The sequence below is a fragment of the Ranitomeya variabilis genome, chromosome 7, assembly GCF_051348905.1.
Source record: "Ranitomeya variabilis isolate aRanVar5 chromosome 7, aRanVar5.hap1, whole genome shotgun sequence".
Lineage (NCBI taxonomy): Eukaryota > Metazoa > Chordata > Amphibia > Anura > Dendrobatidae > Ranitomeya > Ranitomeya variabilis.
This window is the reverse complement of record NC_135238.1, coordinates 37321881-37343123: the sequence shown is the minus strand read 5'-3', so window position 1 is coordinate 37343123 and position 21243 is coordinate 37321881. Positions and strand designations below refer to the sequence as shown.

At 43.7% G+C, this 21243-nt stretch overlaps 1 protein-coding gene across 1 annotated transcript in view; it reads left to right on the top strand.

The window, feature by feature from the left end:
- The window catches only part of LOC143785756 (cytochrome P450 2K1-like), an 82833-nt gene extending 67208 nt beyond the window's left edge, over positions 1-15625 (top strand). Inside the window, exons 5-9 of the mRNA XM_077274851.1 lie at positions 8713-8886; positions 10424-10565; positions 11446-11633; positions 11790-11931; positions 15291-15625. Of these exons, the coding sequence (XP_077130966.1) occupies positions 8713-8886; positions 10424-10565; positions 11446-11633; positions 11790-11931; positions 15291-15478 (834 nt within the window). The 3' untranslated portion in view covers positions 15479-15625. The remainder of the gene's footprint in view (positions 1-8712; positions 8887-10423; positions 10566-11445; positions 11634-11789; positions 11932-15290) is intronic.
- The last annotated feature ends 5618 nt before the right edge of the window (positions 15626-21243 follow it).

The window sequence follows — 21243 nt, the reverse complement described above, 5'->3', positions numbered from 1 at the left end:
AAGTACTGTTCCAAATTTTGGTTCATACGCTCAGTCTGACCATTTGACTGAGGATGAAACGCCGAAGAATGAGATAACTTGATTCCCAGCCGTGAGCAAAACGCTCTCCAAAATTTTGCCACAAACTGAGACCCCCTATCAGACACGATGTCAGATGGAACCCCATGAAGTCTGACCACCTCCTGCACAAATACCTGAGCCAGAGTCTTAGCGTTAGGCAACGCAGGCAAAGACACAAAGTGCGACATTTTAGAAAAACGATCAACAATCACCAAGATGACCGTGTTTCCAGCTGATGAGGACAAATCAGTGATGAAATCCATGGAGATTTCCGTCCATGGCTTACTAGGTACCTCAAGAGGAAGTAGTGTGCCAACAGGACGGGAGCGAGGCGTCTTAGCCCTAGCGCACGTGGTACAAGCTGACACATATGAGACCACGTCCTGTCGGATCTTGGGCCACCAAAACCAACGTGTCACCAACTCCAAGGTACCTCTAACCCCTGGGTGACCAGCCAGGACGGAATCATGATGCTCCGCCAAAACCTTTAGGCGGAGATGAAGCGGAACAAAAGATTTGTTGACGGGAAGCTCAGATGGTACCTCCTCCTGAGCCTTGGCAATCTCAGCCTCAACCTCGGTAGTGAGAGCCGAAACCACAACACCCTTTTGGAGGATGGGTACTGGATCCTCCCGAGGTTCTCCCGCCGGAAAACACCTGGACAGAGCATCCGCCTTAGTGTTTTTAGACCCCGGTCTGTAAGTGACCACAAAATTGAACCGCGTGAAAAACAATGCCCAGCGAGCCTGCCTAGGGGACAGACGCTTGGCTGACTCCAAATACAGCAGATTCTTATGATCGGTAATAACAGTTACCTGATGGACCGACCCCTCCAGGAAGTGTCACCATTCCTCAAAGGCCAACTTAATTGACAACAACTCCCTGTTGCCGATATCGTAGTTACGTTCGGCGGACGACAGTTTCTTGGAGAAATAGGCGCACGGACGTAAACCACTCAAAGATGAGCCTTGAGATAGTACCGCCCCCACACCAACCTCAGACGCATCGACTTCCACAACAAATGGTTTAGATACATCTGGCTGCACAAGAATGGGGGCTGAAACAAAACTGTTCTTAAGAAATTCAAATGCGCGCACAGCAGCCTCAGGCCAAACAGAGAAATTGGTACCCTTTTTAGTCATGTCAGTTAGCGGTTTAGCAATGATGGAAAAATCCTTGATAAATTTCCTATAGTAGTTAGAAAACCCAAGGAGCCACTGAAGTGCTTTCAGGTTATCAGGACGTTCCCAATGCAGCACCGCCTGCACCTTAGCGGCGTCCATTTTAAAACCAGAAGCAGACACAATATAACCCAAAAAAGGCAACTCTTGAACAGAAAATACACATTTCTCAAGTTTAGCATACAGCTTATTCTCTCTGAGAAGCTGAAACACCTGCCTGACATGATCTAAATGAGCCTCACTGTCGCAAGAATATATGAGAATGTCATCTAGGTACACGATAACGAATTTCCCCAAAACATGCGAGAACACATCATTGATGAAATGTTGGAACACTGCAGGTGCGTTAGTCAACCCAAACGGCATCATCAAATTTTCAAAATGACCCTCAGGGGTATTAAAAGCCGTCTTCCACTCATCAACTTGATGGACTCTTATGAGGTTGTACGCCCCCCTGAGGTCAAGCTTGGTGAACCACTTAGCACCTGCCACCTGGTTGAACAAATCTGGTATCAGAGGCATAGGGTATGGATCACGAACCGTAATATGGTTCAACTCCCTGAAATCCAAACACGGGCGTAATCCGCCATCTTTCTTCTTCACAAAGAAAAACCCTGCTGCCACCGGAGAGGATGATGGCCTGATGTGCCCTTTGCTCAAGCTTTCAGCAATGTAATCTTTTAACGCTTGTCTCTCCGGACCGGAGATGTTAAACATCCTTGCTTTAGGTAATTTGGCCCCTGGTTTAAACCTGATAGAACAGTCATAAGGACGATGTGGCGGCAACTCTGAACAACCCTTCTCAGAGAACACATCCACAAAATCCTGAAGTGACTCCGGAACGCTTGAAGTCACCGCAACCACACATGTGGCCAGGCAATTCTCCTGGCAGAACTCGCTCCACCGAATTATGTCCTGAGTTTTCCAGTCAATTACCGGGTTGTGCATAGACAACCAAGGAAAACCCAAAACCACCTGAGCAGGAAGATTCCTGAACACCTTACATGTAACCCGCTCAGAATGTAGAACTCCAATGTGGAGTTTCACCTCAGCCACAAATTCAGTAATCTCCCACTGAGAGAGAGGAGCAGCATTGTTGGTGACCACGCGGATAGGATGAAACAGTTTTTCAATCCTAAAACCTGCTGTGCGCGCAAACCCCTCATCAATGAGATTTGTGGCTGAACCACTATCCACAAAAACAGTAATTGGCAGCTCACTGCCAGCAACAAAAACCCTAGCAGGGAGCATGCACTGAGAAACCACCATGGAGGATATACATAAGCTCAGACTGGTCTCCTCCACACCCTCTGAGCTCAGAAGTTTTCCGCCGTTGCGTTTTTCTTAGGCAGCAGAGGACAGATGTTAATAAAATGACCAGTTTTACCACAGTAAAAACAGGCTCCCTGCTTCCTGAGCTCAGGGGCTCAATGCTTGACATGTGACACCCCTGCGATTTGCATAGGCTCTGTGGGCTCACCTGCAGCAACCTCACGTGAACCTAAACCCTCTCCCATAGGCGGTGTCTCAAGCTCCCCCTGACGCAAACGGCGATCAATGCGGACAACCAGACTCATAGCGGAATCTAGAGAAGTAGGAGTCTCATACATTAGAAGGGCTTTTTTAACCCTTCCAGAAATCCCATGTATAAACTGACTCCGCAATGCTGCATCATTCCATTGGGTATCGATCGCCCAGCGACGAAATTCAGAACAGTAATCCTCTGCAACTCGCTCCCCCTGGCGAATAGAGCGTATCTTAGATTCTGCCAGAGCCATTCTGTCAGGTTCATCGTAGATTTTCCCAAGAGAAGAAAAATACTCTCCAGAGACAAATGCAGCAGAATCAGATGGCAAAGAAAACGCCCATGCTTGGGGATCCCCACTTAACAATGACAACACCAGGCCCACACGCTGAGCCTTATTACCCGAAGATATCAGGCGCATACGGAAATATAGTTTGCAAGCATCACGAAAAGAAACAAATTCACTGCGTTCCCCAGCAAATTTTTCAGGCAACGGAAATTTAGGCTCAGTAACTCTTCCTGTCGCTCCAGCTTGCACATTGGACACTGCTAATCCCTGTTGCTGCACTGTCCCCCTGAACTCAGTGACCTGTAGGGACAGCGCCTCCAACTGGCGGGTTATGGAAGTCATGGGATCCATGACAAAAAAAAAAAAAAAAGAAACCCCTTTTATTTTTTCTTTGTTGTTGTTGGGCCGATTATAATGTCAGGGAGAGACTAGGTGAGCGAGAGCTAATAACTCGGGCCCCTGCAATTTCCCTAAGACTAGGGAAAGCCTGACTGACCCTCTACCTGAAGTTTACACTGATGGTGTGCATGTTCAGGCCTCGAACCTCACCCTTACTCCTGAGCTCAGCCCTAGGCTGAAACCTCCACCCACCACCCAGTGAAGAGGTAATACTTAAATACACACAGTTAGCACAGACAAGGATAAAGGAAAATATACACCACGCCGCAGACACTCAGGAATACACTCTAAATGTGCAGGGCAAAATAAACACAAATATAGGAAGGAGTAAATAAGATGAAGGAATATACACCTCCACGAATCCCAAACCACCAGCTCTCCACTCCAGACCGAGATAACAACGCAAGACAGAAGCTATAATCGGCGACGCCCAATGATCAGGAGAACTATTTAAGGGCCATGGAAATGACCCAGCTTCCAATCCGAGGATCAGGTAAATTAACCCCGGAACAGCTAGACAAAATCTAGCAGACGCCAATGAGTAAATAGTGGTCAAAAGCGGAATTACCGCTGTCTGTCGGATGACCTGGTCTGAACAGCATCCGACATGACAGTTTGTTGTCATTAAGCCACTTTGTTACCATTTTGGCAGCATGCTGCAGGCCGTTGTCCATTTGGAAGACCCATTTCTGCCCAAGCTTTAACTTCCTGGCTGATGTCTTGAGATGTTGCTTCAGTATTGAAGGAACAGATGAATGACCTCGGGGAGACCAAAACATCCAACACTGCGGAGACACCATCACGTGTTTCTCAACGCAGTGATCCAGAACACTGCCCCCATCCCTTATGGGAAATATGCAAACACATGTAAAGTAAGCTGCGGAGACACCATCACGTGTTTCTCAACGCAAGCAATGAATAGCCAGGCCTTTCTCCGGGAAGGAACAACCACGGGAAGGGCAGCATCCAATAAAGGAGAATATCCAATAAAGGAAGACCACCTATGCCAAGCATGGTATCCATCCACAAACAGCTGTTTCGGGGTTTTTGCCCCTCATCAGTGTGGAGTAGGAAACTGGCTATTAGGAGCAGTGCCTGGTGAAAGGCTATGAAGGAACAGATGAATGACCTCGGGGAGACCAAAACATCCAACACTGCGGAGACACCATCACGTGTCTCTCAACGCAGTGATCCAGAACACTGCCCCAACAGCTGTTTGTGGATGGATACCATGCTTGGCATAGGTGGTCTTCCTTTATTGGATATTCTCCTTTATTGGATGCTGCACTTCCCGTGGTTGTTCCTTCCCGGAGAAAGGCCTGGCTATTCATTGCTTGCGTTGAGAAACACGTGATGGTGTCTCCGCAGCTTACTTTACATGTGTTTGCATATTTCCCATAAGGGATGGGGGCAGTGTTCTGGATCACTGCGTTGAGAAACACGTGATGGTGTCTCCGCAGTGTTGGATGTTTTGGTCTCCCCGAGGTCATTCATCTGTTCCTTCATAGCCTTTCACCAGGCACTGCTCCTAATAGCCAGTTTCCTACTCCACACTGATGAGGGGCAAAAACCCCGAAACAGCTGTTTGTGGATGGATACCATGCTTGGCATAGGTGGTCTTCCTTTATTGGATATTCTCCTTTATTGGATGCTGCCCTTCCCGTGGTTGTTCCTTCCCGGAGAAAGGCCTGGCTATTCATTGCTTGCGTTGAGAAACACGTGATGGTGTCTCCGCAGCTAACTTTACATGTGTTTGCATATTTCCCATAAGGGATGGGGGCAGTGTTCTGGATCACTGCGTTGAGAAACACGTGATGGTGTCTCCGCAGTGTTGGATGTTTTGGTCTCCCCGAGGTCATTCATCTGTTCCTTCATAGCCTTTCACCAGGTACTGCTCCTAATAGCCAGTTTCCTACTCCACACTGATGAGGGGCAAAAAGCCCGAAACAGCTGTTTGTGGATGGATACCATGCTTGGCATAGGTGGTCTTCCTTTATTGGATATTCTCCTTTATTGGATGCTGCCCTTCCCGTGGTTGTTCCTTCCTGGAGAAAGGCCTGGCTATTAATTGCTTGCGTTGAGAAACACGTGATGGTGTCTCCGCAGCTTACTTTACATGTGTTTGCATATTTCCCATAAGGGATGGGGGCAGTGTTCTGGATCACTGCGTTGAGAAACACGTGATGGTGTCGTCGCAGTGTTGGATGTTTTGGTCTCCCCGAGGTCATTCATCTGTTCCTTCATAGCCTTTCACCAGGCACTGCTCCTAATAGCCAGTTTCCTACTCCACACTGATGAGGGGCAAAAAGCCCGAAACAGCTGTTTGTGGATGGATACCATACTTGGCATAGGTGGTCTTCCTTTATTGGATATTCTCCTTATTGGATGCTGCCCTTCCCGTGGTTGTTCCTTCCCGGAGAAAGGCCTGGCTATTCATTGCTTGCGTTGAGAAACACGTGATGGTGTCTCCGCAGCTTACTTTACGTTGCTTCAGTATTGACACATAATCTTCTTTTCTCATGATGCCATCTATTTTGTGAAGTGCACCAGTCCCTCCAGCAGCAAAACAACCCCACAACACGATGCTGCCACCCCGTGTTACAGAGTTGGATGGTGTTCTTAGGCTTCCAAGCTTCTCCCTTTTGCCTCCAAACATAACGATGTTCATTATTTCCAAAAAGTTAAATTTTAGTTTCATCAGACCACAAGACATGTCTCCAAAGATTAAGGTCTTTGTTCTTGTGTGCATTTGCAAACATTAATCTGCCTTTTTTATGTTTCTTTTGGAGTAATGGCTTCTTCCTGGTAGAGTGACCTTTCAGCCCACGTTGATACAATATTCGTTTCACTGGGGATATTGACACAATCTTACCAGCTTCCGCCATCATCTTCACAAGGTCTTTTGCTTTTGCCCTTGGGTTGATATGCACATGTCGTACCAATTGCAAAACAATGGGGAGACAAAGAGCGCAATAGGGTCTTATCCACGTTACACAGAGGAGAATATATACCAAATTTGCTCACCTGGTTAAGATGAGATTAGAGCATATAGATAGCGGCTGCTGCAGATCCACAGGTCTTCACCGACCAGAGAAAATAATGTCTTCAAAGGGAGATTTGCAGTTAAAAGCTTGGATGTGCGGTTTGAAGGACAGGGCAGAGTCCAGGGTTACTCCGAGACAGTGGATTTTGGGGACAGGGGAAAGTGTGATTTCATTTATTTTGATAGATAGATCAGGTAGGGAAGATATGCGAGATGGAGGAAAGATAATTAGTTCAGATTTGTCCACATTGAGCTTGAGGAAGTGAGAGGAGAAGAAGGAGGATATGGCTGATAGACACTCCAGGATTCTGGAGAGCTGAAAGGTGACAACTGGGCCAGAGAGGTAGATCTGAGTGTCATCAGCATATAGATGGTACTGGAAGCCATAGGACCTTATGAGTTGTCCCAAGCCGAGTGTATAGATTGAGAAGAGTAAGGGCCCAAGGACAGAGCCTTGAGGGACACCAACAGAGAGGGGGCAAGATGAAGAGGTGGTATGGGAGTAGGAAATGCTAAATGTGCGGTTGGTAAGGTATGAGGAGATCCAAGATAGGGCAAGGTATTTGACCCCAAATGAAGAGAGGATCTGTAGTAGAAGGCAGTGGTCAACTGTGTCGAAGGCAGAGGACAGGTCTAGAAGGAGCAGTATAGAGAACTGTCTGTTAGCTTTGGCTGTAAGTAAGTCGTTAGTAATTTTGGTCAGGGCAGTCTCAGTTGAATGGTGGGGACGGAAGCCAGACTGTAGGTTGTCAAAGAGAGAGTTAGATGCAAAGTGAGAGGAAAGTTCAGCATGTACTGTACGTGCTGCTCAAGGAGTTTGGATGCAAATGGGAGCAAAGATATGGGGCGATAGCTGGACATAGCGCTTGGGTCTAGGGATGGATTTTTGAGGATAGGTGTGATTGTGGCATGTTTGAAAGCAGTGGGAAAGGTACCAGAAGTTAGTGATAGGTTGAAGAGATGGGTTATGGATGGGATTAGTGTGGTGGTGAGGTTGGGGAGGAGGTGGGATGGGATGGGGTCAAGTGCACAAGTGGTGAGGTGTGATTTTGAGAGAAAATGAGCAATTAATTAATTAATTAATGCCTATAATTAATTGATTGATGTGACGTGTCCTCTCTGTGATAAATAGGTTTGTACTATAATATTGTACAATGCTCCACAGAGATCGCCTTTCCTCTTATCAGTTGTTGACCGAATGAGGGTCGCAACCTAAATCTGCCTCTCACTCACCTACACACTAGGACCAATGACAATGAGCCTACCCGTATGCTTTTTAGAATATGGAAAAAAAGTGGAGAACCTTGAGGAAACCCATGCAAGCCTACAAGGAGAACATACCAACTTAAGTCCCATTTACACAAGTTTTGCATGCATGTTTTGTGTTTTCTTATTTGCTACTATTATAGTCTATAAATTGAACATAAACCGACATAATTAAGACATCAGCTATTTCCCTATACGAGAAGGATGTCAAAGTTATCTCTGGACAGCAGGACAACTCCCATTATAAATTAAACCTATGGAGACCACCGGAGTATAACGCCCCAAAAAATATATTTCAAGGTACACATAATAGTGAAAAAGTGTATATAGCTTTATTAAATAATACAAAAAGCCATAAAATATCAGTAGAATGATGGATAGTTGGTGATGACACAATAAACAGACATAGCGGTATCATATAAATCAGTATTAGCACTTAATAGCAAAGAAGACTTACCGTATGTACTCGAGTATAAGCCGAGATTTTCAGCCAAAAAAAATGAGCTTAAAGTGCCCCTCTAGGCTTATACTCGAGTCATGGTCGACGGGGGGTTGGCGGGTGAGGGGGACCGATGACGGTCACATACTCACCTGCTCCTGGCACTCCTGACGCTGCCCCTGCATGTCCCATGGTCTCCGGCTTGGGAAACTTGTGTTTTTCTCTCATATAAGAAAAATGGATGACACGCATGAATGGTAAAAAAAATCCATCCACAAGGACTAAAAATGTATACAATTGGATCCACTATACTGATAAAAGTGATGTAGAAAAAAAACTGAACAGTGCCCAATTCATGGAATACACTTGGCCAGATTCTAACCTAAGCTCCTAGTGATGTAGGGTGGAGCGCTACTGACTGGCTGAGCTGCTACCAATGTACACCGTTATTGAACTGGTCTGTACTTTTTGTTGCAAGAAAATCTAAAGAGGAATTGTTGATTCCCACAGCTGTATAATTATTATCCTTTCCTCGGATCACTCCTTGGCCTACATAAGAAAGTAATGCAGAACATAAAAGATCTGAAGAGTTTTATTTCCCAATGTTCGATGAATCGCCGATTGGATTTCGATGCAAATCACATCACAGGATACATCGATGCATATATTCTGAAGCAGGAACAGGTGCGTTAATAGTGCATATGTTACCCTCATTTTCCATTATAAGATCAAAAAGGGTGTGATATAAATTATTCTGGGAACATCTGAGGATTTTACAATCTACTGAGTCACAGTTGGTTTTAGGTGACGTGTGACCCTGTGGCTGAAAGTAAAAGTGAGATGGTAAATGCTCAACTATTTATACCAACAACACAATCATATTCAGTCAGCACAGAAGGTCTTGTGCTGAGAGCAGAGGCACCGATGTTTAGGCACTGCTAGGGATCAATTTTTGGATTTTAAGATGCACCACTGGTTTAGGCAACATAAGTTCTACCAATCAAAACTGTCCTGGCAGTATAAAAAAGTGCATGTGAGGTCAAAGTCACAATTATTTAATGACCTACAGGGCAGAATAGGGAGGCAATTGTTAGTGTTTCTCCTCAGTGTGTCTTATAAATCCAATCCAAGACCAATGTCTTCTCTTATTGGACTTGTTCACTTTTCCCATATTTTTCATCTGGCTTAGACCGCTATGAAGACATCTTCCAGCCACAATTTGTGTCTGCAGAGTTATGTTCACTGACATTTTGCATCCTTGATCTGTATCCGTGCCCTTAGGTCCAAAAGTCTCTTACCCTGTGTAACTATTAGGCAGCTTTGGAGAGGGGGTTGCCCAGGACCCCCTTCCTCATGCCAGCCCTGTAGTCAGTAATTGTACTCGCATCACTGCCTTCGCATATAATACAACTAGGAAATCTAATTGGTCTCCCATTACGGTTCCTCTAGAGATGGCTTTCTTGCACAGGTACTAACCTCCCAATACCAAATGGGGTGGGTTTAACTGGGGCTGGGACCTTCTATGTGAACGACCACATAGCCACTGCATGGCATATCTGTTTACTTGGTATTTTTATTTTGGTATTTTTATATTATTAAAAGTTATTACTGGAATCATGCCAATTATTTAATCAAAATTGAGTTTTTACATACATTCATCATTTGAAAACATTTAAGAGATATAGCTTTGTTGACACAGTTCCGAAAGCACATATGTCAAACTCTGTCTCGCCGGCCAAATGTAACCGACAGGATGAGTATATTTGGCCCACAGTGCTGGGCGGGTCTCCTTCCGACATTGCACTTTCAAATAGATCTGCATCTTAGATGTCAATACAGTTGAAAGCAATGATGGAGGAGGGAGCGTCAGATGACAACACAGTGACAGCTCAGCACGCCCCTGTACCAGATTGGGCGACTGAGCTGTCAATCAAAGTACTGACTTCTTCAGCACGTCCCTGTACAAAATTGGACGGCTGAGCTGTCAATAACTGCATCCCAGACACAATGAGGGGTGTAACTGTAACATTTCCTTAAAACTTCCCATTCAGGAAGCTATAGTCATGAGAACATTACTGTGACAAACTTAGCATTTCAGGCAAAAAAAAAGTTAAGAAAAAGGGGATGGTGAGTACCAAATAAGAAAAAGAATCAGATGATAATTACCTGGGAACAAGCTGATTATAGTAACATGGGGAATATTCATGTTATGTAATTTTAGGAAGCAACGAAACCTCAGACACATTTTAATGAAGAAAATCTACTTATTTCCGTCCTGGATCTCTTCGCTGCTGGAACTGAAACTACATCTACAACAATCCGGTGGGGAATATTATTGATGATGAAGTATCCGGAGATTCAAAGTAATTCTTGATATATTTTTAAAAGCTATATAAGACCGTAAATGAACAGCTACAATCTCTATAGACCACCAAATCACCTTTTTCTGAAGGCTACCGCTTTACCCAGATTTTCTGTTATTTATTCACTTTTGCATCATGTTCTATTTACTGTATAATGGCCATCTTTTTGATGACCGCCCCGGTAGAAGTCAATTTTTAATTGCAATTTTACTATAATTGTATGAACAAATTATCAATTATGTTGAAGTAATTCTAGTGTATATTTTTTCATTTATTGCATGTTTTATATTTTCTAATGTTCTAACATGATGCTGACACTCAACCTAGACCGGGGCATGTGATTTATGGCAGAATGTGACATTTAGATTGCACCTAAAATATCTTTTTTCATAGCCAAGAAAAATCCAAGTTTTAGTCTCTTCAAGTTTTAGAACTTTGTTATGTGAAGGAGTATACCGGGAATTCTTGATGTAATCTCCAGCAGTCCAATAGAGAATGAATGGAGCCGCAGTGCTCATGCTTGATTTCAACTCTATTTAAAGATAACCTGTCATGTTCTCAAACACTATTAACATGCAGATATAGGGTTAATCCGCAGGTTAATTACATTCCAAAGCTGCCCGGCTGCTGCACTGAAAGTTCAACTACTGCAAGGAAATTTAATTTATTCCTCTCTGCAGCCTCTGGCTTTCAGTCATAGTGGCGCAGCAGATGCGGCTTCAGTCAAAGGTCAGTACATAGTGAGCATAAGCTGTAACCATGCCCTAGCACTGACTGACCATACAAATCATAACAAAAGCCTGTAATATATTAATTAAATACATTGGTATTGTTGTGCAAGTACAAAAGGTAATAAAATATGTTTTCCTTTGCTTTATAGAGAAGGTACAGGAAGAAATTAAAACACATATCAAACCTGGACAACTGCCGACAGTTGAAGATCGGAAGAAAATGCCTTATACTGATGCAGTAATACATGAACTACAAAGGTTTGGAAATATTGTCCCATTGAACGGTTTACACTCAACTCCAACTGATGTCTATTTGCGGGGTTACCTGATCCCAAAAGTGAGTTTATGTATAAAAATGTCCTTATGCTCAAGTACTGTAAGCATTTACCTGTTAGTAAAAGGGACTGCTATGGGGTTCACAGCCATCCAAATCATCTCATAATTTTTAAATTTATATAATAAAAAAATATATTTGCTGATTTATTGTTCACAGGGTACAGAGGTTATTCCATCTCTGACATCAGTTCTCTATGACAAAACTCAATGGAAAACTCCCTATGATTTCAATCCTAATCACTTCTTAGATGAAAATGGGAAATTCGTCCGACCTGATGCATTTATGCCATTCTCAGTAGGTAAGCAATGAGGAGCATTAAGATGAAAAATAAAATCATTTTACATGTCACTTAACTGACAAAACACTGCCCAACAGAATGACTATATTTTAATAAGGAATAATATGTATGTTTTCTAAATCTCATATTTTATCTTCCAAAAAGTTTAAAAATGTGCTATGGGCTTATTAAGATGCTCAGTATATGCATGAGCACTTTATATTTTTTTTGCAACATAGCCTAGAGCAATAATAATAATTGTATTTATTCAACGGCAACATATTATACAGCATTGTACAAAAAGGCTATATGCTCACAATCTGGAACTATCAGCACTTTGGAATCAGCGTATGTTCACTGCGTTCTAAGCGCTGCCTTTTATTGAACACAGGTAAATCCTCATGCGGATTTAGCGCATTCAATATATTATATTGATTTAAATTTTCTTGTGGAGGCATCTTGAAAGATGTTCCACATGTCAGTGTCCATGGATGATGCGCAGGCGTATATGCACCTATAGTATAAGTTGGTCTTGATACAAAACTGTTGTGAATTCTGCTCTTGGGTTCCCTCCGGTGGTTGTTGGTGGTAATACAGTTGTCCCTGGGTTGCAATCCCGGGCAGGTGTCCCTGCTGATTGCAGCTCTGACTGGGGTATTTAGGTGTGCAGGATTCATTAGCACTTGCCAGTTGTCCATTGTTCTTGGAGGCTTTGCATCTCTGTCTGGTTCCTCCTGTCCTGCTGCCAAATCAGCAAAGATAAGTTTCTGGTTTTTGTTTCTAACTAACAACCCAGACACCCCAATATGGATCACCAGAGTGCACCAAGACAAGAAAGTGTATAGAAGTTGATACTTTATTTAATACACAAACAAATAACTCAGTTTATTACATTAAAAACAAATTAAAATTAATTAAAAAATATATATATATAGCACAGGACAAAAAGATGATAATATATAGTATACAATACCGGCCACATTTATATAAAAAATCCCAGAACCTCACAACTTATATATGGACATACTCCAATAACCAAAAGTGCAAACGTGGTGCAAATAAAAATTAGCAGCAATTACAATAAAAAATAAATAATGAAAGACCCTATTTTTGGTCTAAATATTGCAGTGATATAGGGATCAAAAAAGTGCAAAAATGTGCGGAAGGATTATATGAGCAAATAAATTGCAAAGGTGCAAGGTGCTTACGGCTTTAATCAGCCGATTCAAAACCACACACTGTGTGCAAAAATATAAGGAGAGGTTTAATCAGAGATTAAACAGGTAAATACCTATGGGTGGCCGTGTCCTGTGTCTGCGTACCCCTACGCACGTTTCGGACTCTTTCCTTCGTCAGGGGGTCCTGACGAAGGAAAGAGTCCGAAACGTGCGTAGGGGTACGCAGACACAGGACACGGCCACCCATAGGTATTTACCTGTTTAATCTCTGATTAAACCTCTCCTTATATTTTTGCACACAGTGTGTGGTTTTGAATCGGCTGATTAAAGCCGTAAGCACCTTGCACCTTTGCAATTTATTTGCTCATATAATCCTTCCGCACATTTTTGCACTTTTTTGATCCCTATATCACTGCAATATTTAGACCAAAAATAGGGTCTTTCATTATTTATTTTTTATTGTAATTGCTGCTAATTTTTATTTGCACCACGTTTGCACTTTTGGTTATTGGAGTATGTCCATATATAAGTTGTGAGGTTCTGGGATTTTTTATATAAATGTGGCCGGTATTGTATACTATATATTATCATCTTTTTGTCCTGTGCTATATATATATATTTTTTAATTAATTTTAATTTGTTTTTAATGTAATAAACTGAGTTATTTGTTTGTGTATTAAATAAAGTATCAACTTCTATACACTTTCTTGTCTTGGTGCTCTCTGGTGATCCATATTGGGGTGTCTGGGTTGTTAGTTTCCACTAGGTGGCGGCAGTCACTCACTTGCACAGTATACCAGGAATAGGTTGATTTTGAGGATTGATAAGGATATATAAGGCATTCCCTATATTGGTGGTATAACTGTGTATTTAATATTACAATTATTGGTTTTTGTTTCTGCAGCACACATGCAGTGTGCTTTACAATTCAGTGCTATTCATGGTTTTTTCTTGTCCAGCTTAGGCTTCTTTCACAGTTCAGTTGTTTGGCGTCAGTCTGCTCCGCCATAATGACGGATCGACGGATCCGTCACAATTGCTGAGAAAACGGTTCTATCGGATCCGTTTTTTTGACGGATCAGTTACTTGTGGGTTGTATATACTTTTTGGAGCATGCGCAATTGAAAAAACGGATTGGGGTGACGCATCCGCCAAAATGACGGTCGCGACGGATCCATCACCCATAGGTGGCCATTCTATGGAATGACGGACGCGACGGATCCGTCGCGATCCGCCATTTCAACGCAGACAAAAAAACGTTGCAATGACCATCAATGTCTAGATGACGTCCGCCAAATTTTGACGGATCCGTCGCATGACGGATGGAACGGACGGCCATCCGTCACAATCCGTCGCTAATGCAAGTCTATGGGGAAAATAACGGATCCGTCACAAAAAATGACGGATCTGTTATTTGAGGAAAATGGCGGTTTTAGACTGACGCCAAACAACTGAAGTGTGAAAGAGGCCTTAGACTGTGTTTGGATTTTTTCAGTCAAGTTGGATTCTCAGGAGATGCAGATATACATTCCATGTCTTTAGTTAGATGGTGGAATTTTTGTATTATCTGCTGTGGATATTTTTAGGGTTTTAATACTGACCGCTTAGTATTCTGTCCTATCCTTTCCTATTTAGCTAGCGTGGCCTCTTTTGCTAAATCCTGATTTCTGCCTGCGTGTGTCTTTCCTCTAATACTCACAGTCAATATTTGTGGGGGGATGCCTATCCTTTGGGGTTCTGCTCTGAGGCAAGATAGAATTCCCATTTCCATCTATAGGGGTATTTAGTCCTCCGGCTGTGTCGAGGTGTCTAGGATGTGTTAGGTAAACCCCACGGCAACTTCTAGTTGCTGTGTCAGTTTAGGGTTTGCAGTCAGTACAGGTTCCACCTACTCCTGAGAAAGTCTCATGCGGCTCCAAGGTCACCGGATCATAACACAAAACATCCTGAAGCCATGAAAAAGAACAATTCAGTTAACAATGCTTTCCAGGGGGTTCTAGGTAAGTTTTGTGACTTTCTGGAGGTCTCCTATATTTTATTATACACTCGGCTCCAGCTCGCAGCAGAGCGGGAGCAGAGGTTAATTAGCATATTGCATCCGGTGATCTCGCATCCGATGCCATATGCTAGTTTGACTCCGGCCTTAGAATCAAAATCTACTTACAACATGAGATTGTTAACTCACTAATCCTATTTCTGCAGGAAGAAGAGCTTGTGCTGGGGAGGCCTTGGCCAAGATGGAACTTTTCCTGTTTTTTACTGGACTTCTTCAAGCATTTACTTTCTATCCGCCTCCAGGAGTTTCCAGAGAAGACCTCAATCTCAAACCTCGTGTTGGATTCACATTAACGCCCACACCATACATGACATGTGCAAAGCCAAACTATTAGTTTGGGGTGAAAAACAGAGACAACACAGAGACTGATGTTTTTTTTTGTTTGATTATATTTTAATATATTTACTTTTCTATTTTTTAAATCTAATTTTCAAATCTCTTTACTAGAAAGCTGTGGAATAAATCTTGCAATTGCCTCTAATTATCTTAATTGACCTTTAAGCTAAAGGAATTTTTTATAGTTTTAGAAAATGCTGATAGGATTTTTTTGATTGGTGGGGAACCATATACCATATACGTTAAAGTTGAACAAACATCTAATGTGTAGAGGCCCCCTGACTTTTCTCCAACTAATGAAGTCAGAAAGGAAGCTCAGTCATTATCAAGTTAATTGCTGTAAGCCTTTCTCTACTTTTGCCATTAAACATTTACAAACTAAGAGTGCACATATTTTGGAATGTCAGGAGAGATAGTTATTAGTCGATTGAGACTGACCTTTTTCTAGGTTTATCGGCACTTATAGATCGCTAATCAGGGTCTTTCGGCCATTCCCCATCCCCTTGACTGACAACAATGCAATTATTCAGAAGAGGGAAGTCCTGAAAACGATCATTACATCCAATGGCATAAGACATAAAACTGAGGAAAGTACTCCTCAGCTATAGTGAATGATTGTAATTGCTGCTGTTATTATTGCACACACATGCAGGGAAATAATGCACTGGTATCTACAGGGTGGGCCATTTATATGGATACACCTAAATAAAATGGGAATGGTTGGTGACTAGTGTTGAGCATTCCGATACCGCAAGTATCGGGTATCGGCCGATATTTGCTGTATCGGAATTCCGATACCGAGATCCGATACTTTTGTGGTATCGGGTATCGGTATCGAAACAACATTAATGTGTAAAAGAAAGAATTAAAATAAAAAATATTGCTATACTCACCTCTCCGACGCAGCCTGCACCTTACCGAGGGAAGCGGCAGCGTTCTTTGTTTAAAATTTGCGCTTTTCTTTCCTTACGTGAAGTCCCGGCTTTGTGATTGGTTGCGTCGCAGTCACATGGGCGACGCAACCAATCACAGCAAGCCGTGACGTAATTTCAGGTCCTTAAGGATTTTAAAATTACGTCCCGGCTTTGTGATTGGTTGCGTCGCAGTAACATGGGCGACGCAACCAATCACAAGCCATGACGTCACGGGAGGCTGGACACGCGCGCATTTTAAAATGCGCGCTTGTCCAGCCTCCCGTGACGTCCCGGCTTGTGATTGGTTGCGTCGCAATCAACCAATCACAAGCCGGGAGGCTGGACACGCGCGCATTTTAAAATGCGCGCTTGTCCAGCCTCCCGGCTTGTGATTGGTTGACCGCGAAGCAACCAATCACAAGCCGGGACGTCACGGGAGGTTGGACAAGCGCGCATTTTAAAATGCGTGCGTGTCCAGCCTCCCGGCTTGTGATTGGTTGACCGCGAAGCAACCAATCACAAGCCGGGACGTCACGGGAGGTTGGACAAGCGCGCATTTTAAAATGCGCGCGTGTCCAGCCTCCCGGCTTGTGATTGGTTGACCGCGAAGCAACCAATCACAAGCCGGGACGTCACGGGAGGTTGGACAAGCGCGCATTTTAAAATGCGCGCGTGTCCAGCCTCCCGGGTTGTGATTGGTTGACCGCGACGCAACCAATCACAAAGCCGGGACGTAATTTTAAAATCCTGAAGGACCTGAAATTACGTCACGGCTTGCTGTGATTGGTTGCGTCGCCCATGTGACTGCAACGCAACCAATCACAACGCCGGAACGTAATTTTAAAATCCTGAAGGACCTGAAATTACGTCACGGCTTGCTGTGATTGGTTGCGTCCCGGCCACATGGGCGGCACGCGACCAATCACAAGCCGGGACTTCACGTAAAGGAAAGAAAAGCACGAATTTTAAACAAAGAACGCTGCCGCTTCCCTCGGTAAGGTGCAGGCTGCGTCGGAGAGGTGAGTATAGCAATATTTTTTATTTTAATTCTTTCTTTTACACATTAATATGGTTCCCAGGGCCTGAAGGAGAGTTTCCTCTCCTTCAGACCCTGGGAACCATCAGGGATACCGTCCGATACATGAGTCCCATTGACTTGTATTGGTATCGGGTATCGGTATCGGATTGGATCCGATACTTTGCCGGTATCGGCCGATACTTTCCGATACCGATACTTTCAAGTATCGGACGGTATCGCTCAACACTATCGGTGACATCAACTTCATGTTTGTGGCACAGGGGGAGGGAGAAAACTTTTCAAGATGGGTGGTGACTAGTGTTGAGCGATACCGTCCGATACTTGAAAGTATCGGTATCGGAAAGTATCGGCCGATACCGGCAAAGTATCGGATCTAATCCGATACCGATACCCGATACCAATACAAGTCAATGGGACTCAAGTATCGGACGGTATCCCTGATGGTTCCCAGGGTCTGAAGGAGAGGAAACTCTCCTTCAGGCCCTGGGATCCATATTAAAGTGTAAAATAAAGAATTAAAATAAAAAAATATTGATATACTCACCTCTCCAACGAAGCCTGCACCTTACCGCCGTAACCGGGAGCCTTCTTTGCTTAAAATGCGCGCGTTTACTGCCTTCCGTGACGTCATGGCTTCTGATTGGCCGCGTGCCGCCCATGTGACCGCGATGCGACCAATCACAAGCCGTGACGTAATTTTCAAATCCTGAATGCCTAGATTAGGCATTCAGGACCTGAAAATTACGTCACGGCTTGTTGTGATTGGTCACGTCGCGGTCACATGGGTGGCACGCGACCAATCAGAAGCCGTGACGTCACGGAAGGCAGTAAACGCGCGCATTTTAAGCAAAGAATGCTGCCGGTTCCCTCGGTGAGGTGCAGGCTGCGTCGGAGAGGTGAGTATATCCCTATTTTTTATTTTAATTCTTTCTTTTACACATTGATAGTAATCCCGATACCGATTCCCGATATCACAAAAGTATCGGATCTCGGTATCGGAATTCCGATACCCGCAAGTATCGGCCGATACCCGATACTTGCGGTATCGGAATGCTCAACACTAGTGGTGACTAGGGTTGAGCGAAACAGATCGTTCATTTTTATAAGTCGCCGACTTTTGGCAAAGTCGGCGTCTCATGAAACCGAGCCGATCCCTGTGTGGGGTCGGCCATGCGGTGCGCGACTTTCGCGCCAAAGTCGCGTTTCAATGACGCTAAAAGCGCCATTTCTCAGCCAATGAAGGTGGACGCAGAGTGTGGGCAGCGTGATGACATAGATCTCAGTCCCCACCATCTTAGAGAAGGGCATTGCAGTGATTGGCTTGCTTTCTGCAGCGTCACAGGGGCTATAAAGGGGCGTTCCCGCCGACAGCCATCTTACTGCTGCTGATCTGAGTGTAGGGAGAGGTTGCTGCCGCTTCTTCAGAAGCAGGGATAGTGATAGGCAGGGTACATAAAGCTGCAAACCGCTTGTGCTGTAGCGATTTCCACTGTCCAACACCACCTTTTGTTTGCAGGGACAGTGGAAGCTACGTTTTTTTTCCTCAGCGCTGTCGCTCATTGGGCTGCCCTAGAAGGCTCCCTGACCCTGATAGCTGCGTTGCTGTGCCTGTGTGTGTACGCCACTGTGCAAACCAACTGCTTTTTTCAAAGCACAAATCCTGTTTTTCCTTCCATTCTGCACAGCTATCTTGTGTGTTTGTCCACACTTTTGTGTGCAGCAGTCCTTTTTATAGCTGCCTGTCATACTTTTCTGAGATTACTGCAGGGAGATAAATATTGGCAAGTCTGCCTCTGTGCCATTGCTGTGGGTGGCATCTCTCTCTCATTGTGTGGCACCGAAAACGAAAACCACTGTGTGATACTTGGCCATTTTTTTTTTGGCTACATTCTCCCTTTTCCAAAAAAAAAAATTAGTGGGAGATAAATATTGGCAAGTCTGCCTCAGTGCCATTGCTGTGGGTGGCATCTCTCTCTCATTGTGTGGCACCGAAAAAACCACTGTGTGATACTTGGCCATTTTTTTTTTTTTTGGCTAAATTCTCCCTTTTCCCCCAAAAAAATTAGTGGGAGATAAATATTGGCAAGTCTGCCTCCGTGCCATTGCTGTGGGTGGCATCTCTCTCTCATTGTGTGCCACCGAAAACCACTGTGTGATACTTGGCCATTTTTTTTTTTTTTTGGCTAAATTCTCCCTTTTCCCCAAAAAAAAATTAGTGGGAGATAAATATTGGCAAGTCTGCCTCTGTGCCAGTCCTGTGTGTGGCATCTGTCTCTCATTGTGTGCCACTGAAAAGCACTGTGTAATACTGGGCCTTTTTGTTTTTTTTTGGGTACATTCTCCCTTTTCAAAAAAAAATTATTTGTGGGAGATAAATATTGGCAAGTCTGCCTCCGTGCCAGTCCTGTGTGTGGCATCTGTCTCTCATTGTGTGCCACCGAAAAGCACTGTGTAATACTGGGCCTTTTTTTTGGGGGGGGTAAATTCTCCCTTTTAAAAAAAAAAAGTTAGTGGGAGATAAATATTGGCAAGTCTGCCTCCGTGCCAGTCCTGTGTGTGGCATCTGTCTCTCATTGTGTGCCACCGAAAAGCACTGTGTAATACCGGGCCTTTTTTTTTTTTTTTGGCTAAATTCTCCCTTTTCCCCCAAAAAAAATTAGTGGGAGATAAATATTGGCAAGTCTGCCTCCGTGCCATTGCTGTGGGTGGCATCTCTCTCTCATTGTGTGCCACCGAAAATCACTGTGTGATACTTTGCCATTTTTTTTTTTTTTTGGCTAAATTCTCCCTTTTCCCCCCAAAAAAAATTAGTGGGAGATAAATATTGGCAAGTCTGCCTCCGTGCCATTGCTGTGGGTGGCATCTGTCTCTCATTGTGTGCCACTGAAAAACACTGTGTAATACTGGGCCTTTTTGTCTTTTGGGTAAATTCTCCCTTTTCAAAAATAAATAATTAGTGGGAGATAAATATTGGCAAGCCTGCCTCTGTGCCAGTCCTGTGTGTGGCATCTGTCTCTCATTGTGTGCCACTGAAAAGCACTGTGTAATACTTGGCCTTTTTTTTTTTTAGGGTAAATTCTCCCAGAAAAAAATAAAATAGTGGGAGATTAAGATTGGCATTTCTGCTTGAGTGCTGGTCCTGTGTGTGCCATCTGTCTCAAATTATTGGGCCACAGAAAACCTAGTGTGTAACATTGGGCCTGATTTTCCTTTCAGTGTCAGGCACCTATAAAGGTATATATAAATCCTACAGAAGTTAGAGTTCACCTTATAAGTTGTTTTACAGTAAATTCTCCCTTTTTAAAAAAAAAAATAGTGGGAGATAAATATTGGCAAGTCTGCCTCCGTGCCAGTCCCGTGTGTGGCATCTGTCTCTCATTGTGTGCCACCGAAAAGCATTGTGTAATACTGGGCCTTTTTGTCTTTTGGGTAAATTCTCCCTTTAAAAAAAAAAATAGTTAGTGGGAGATAAATATTGGCAAGTCTGCCTCCGTGCCAGTCCTGTGTGTAGCATCTGTCTCAAATTATTGGGGCACAGAAAACCTAGTGTGTAACATTGGGCCTGATTTTCCTTTCAGTGTCAGGCACCTATAAAGGTATATATAAATCCTACAGAAGTTTGCGTTCAACTTATAAGTTGTTATACAGTAACAAATAGCGTTACTTTGGTTACGTTTTGCAAACAACGAGGAAGTCTAGTGGAAGAGGTCGTGGCCGTGGGCAGTCATTGTCAGCTGGTAATGATGGTAGTGGTGGTGGAGCATCAGGTGGTCGTGGTAAAAGCAGTACAGCACCTAAGTCTCGAGTTGT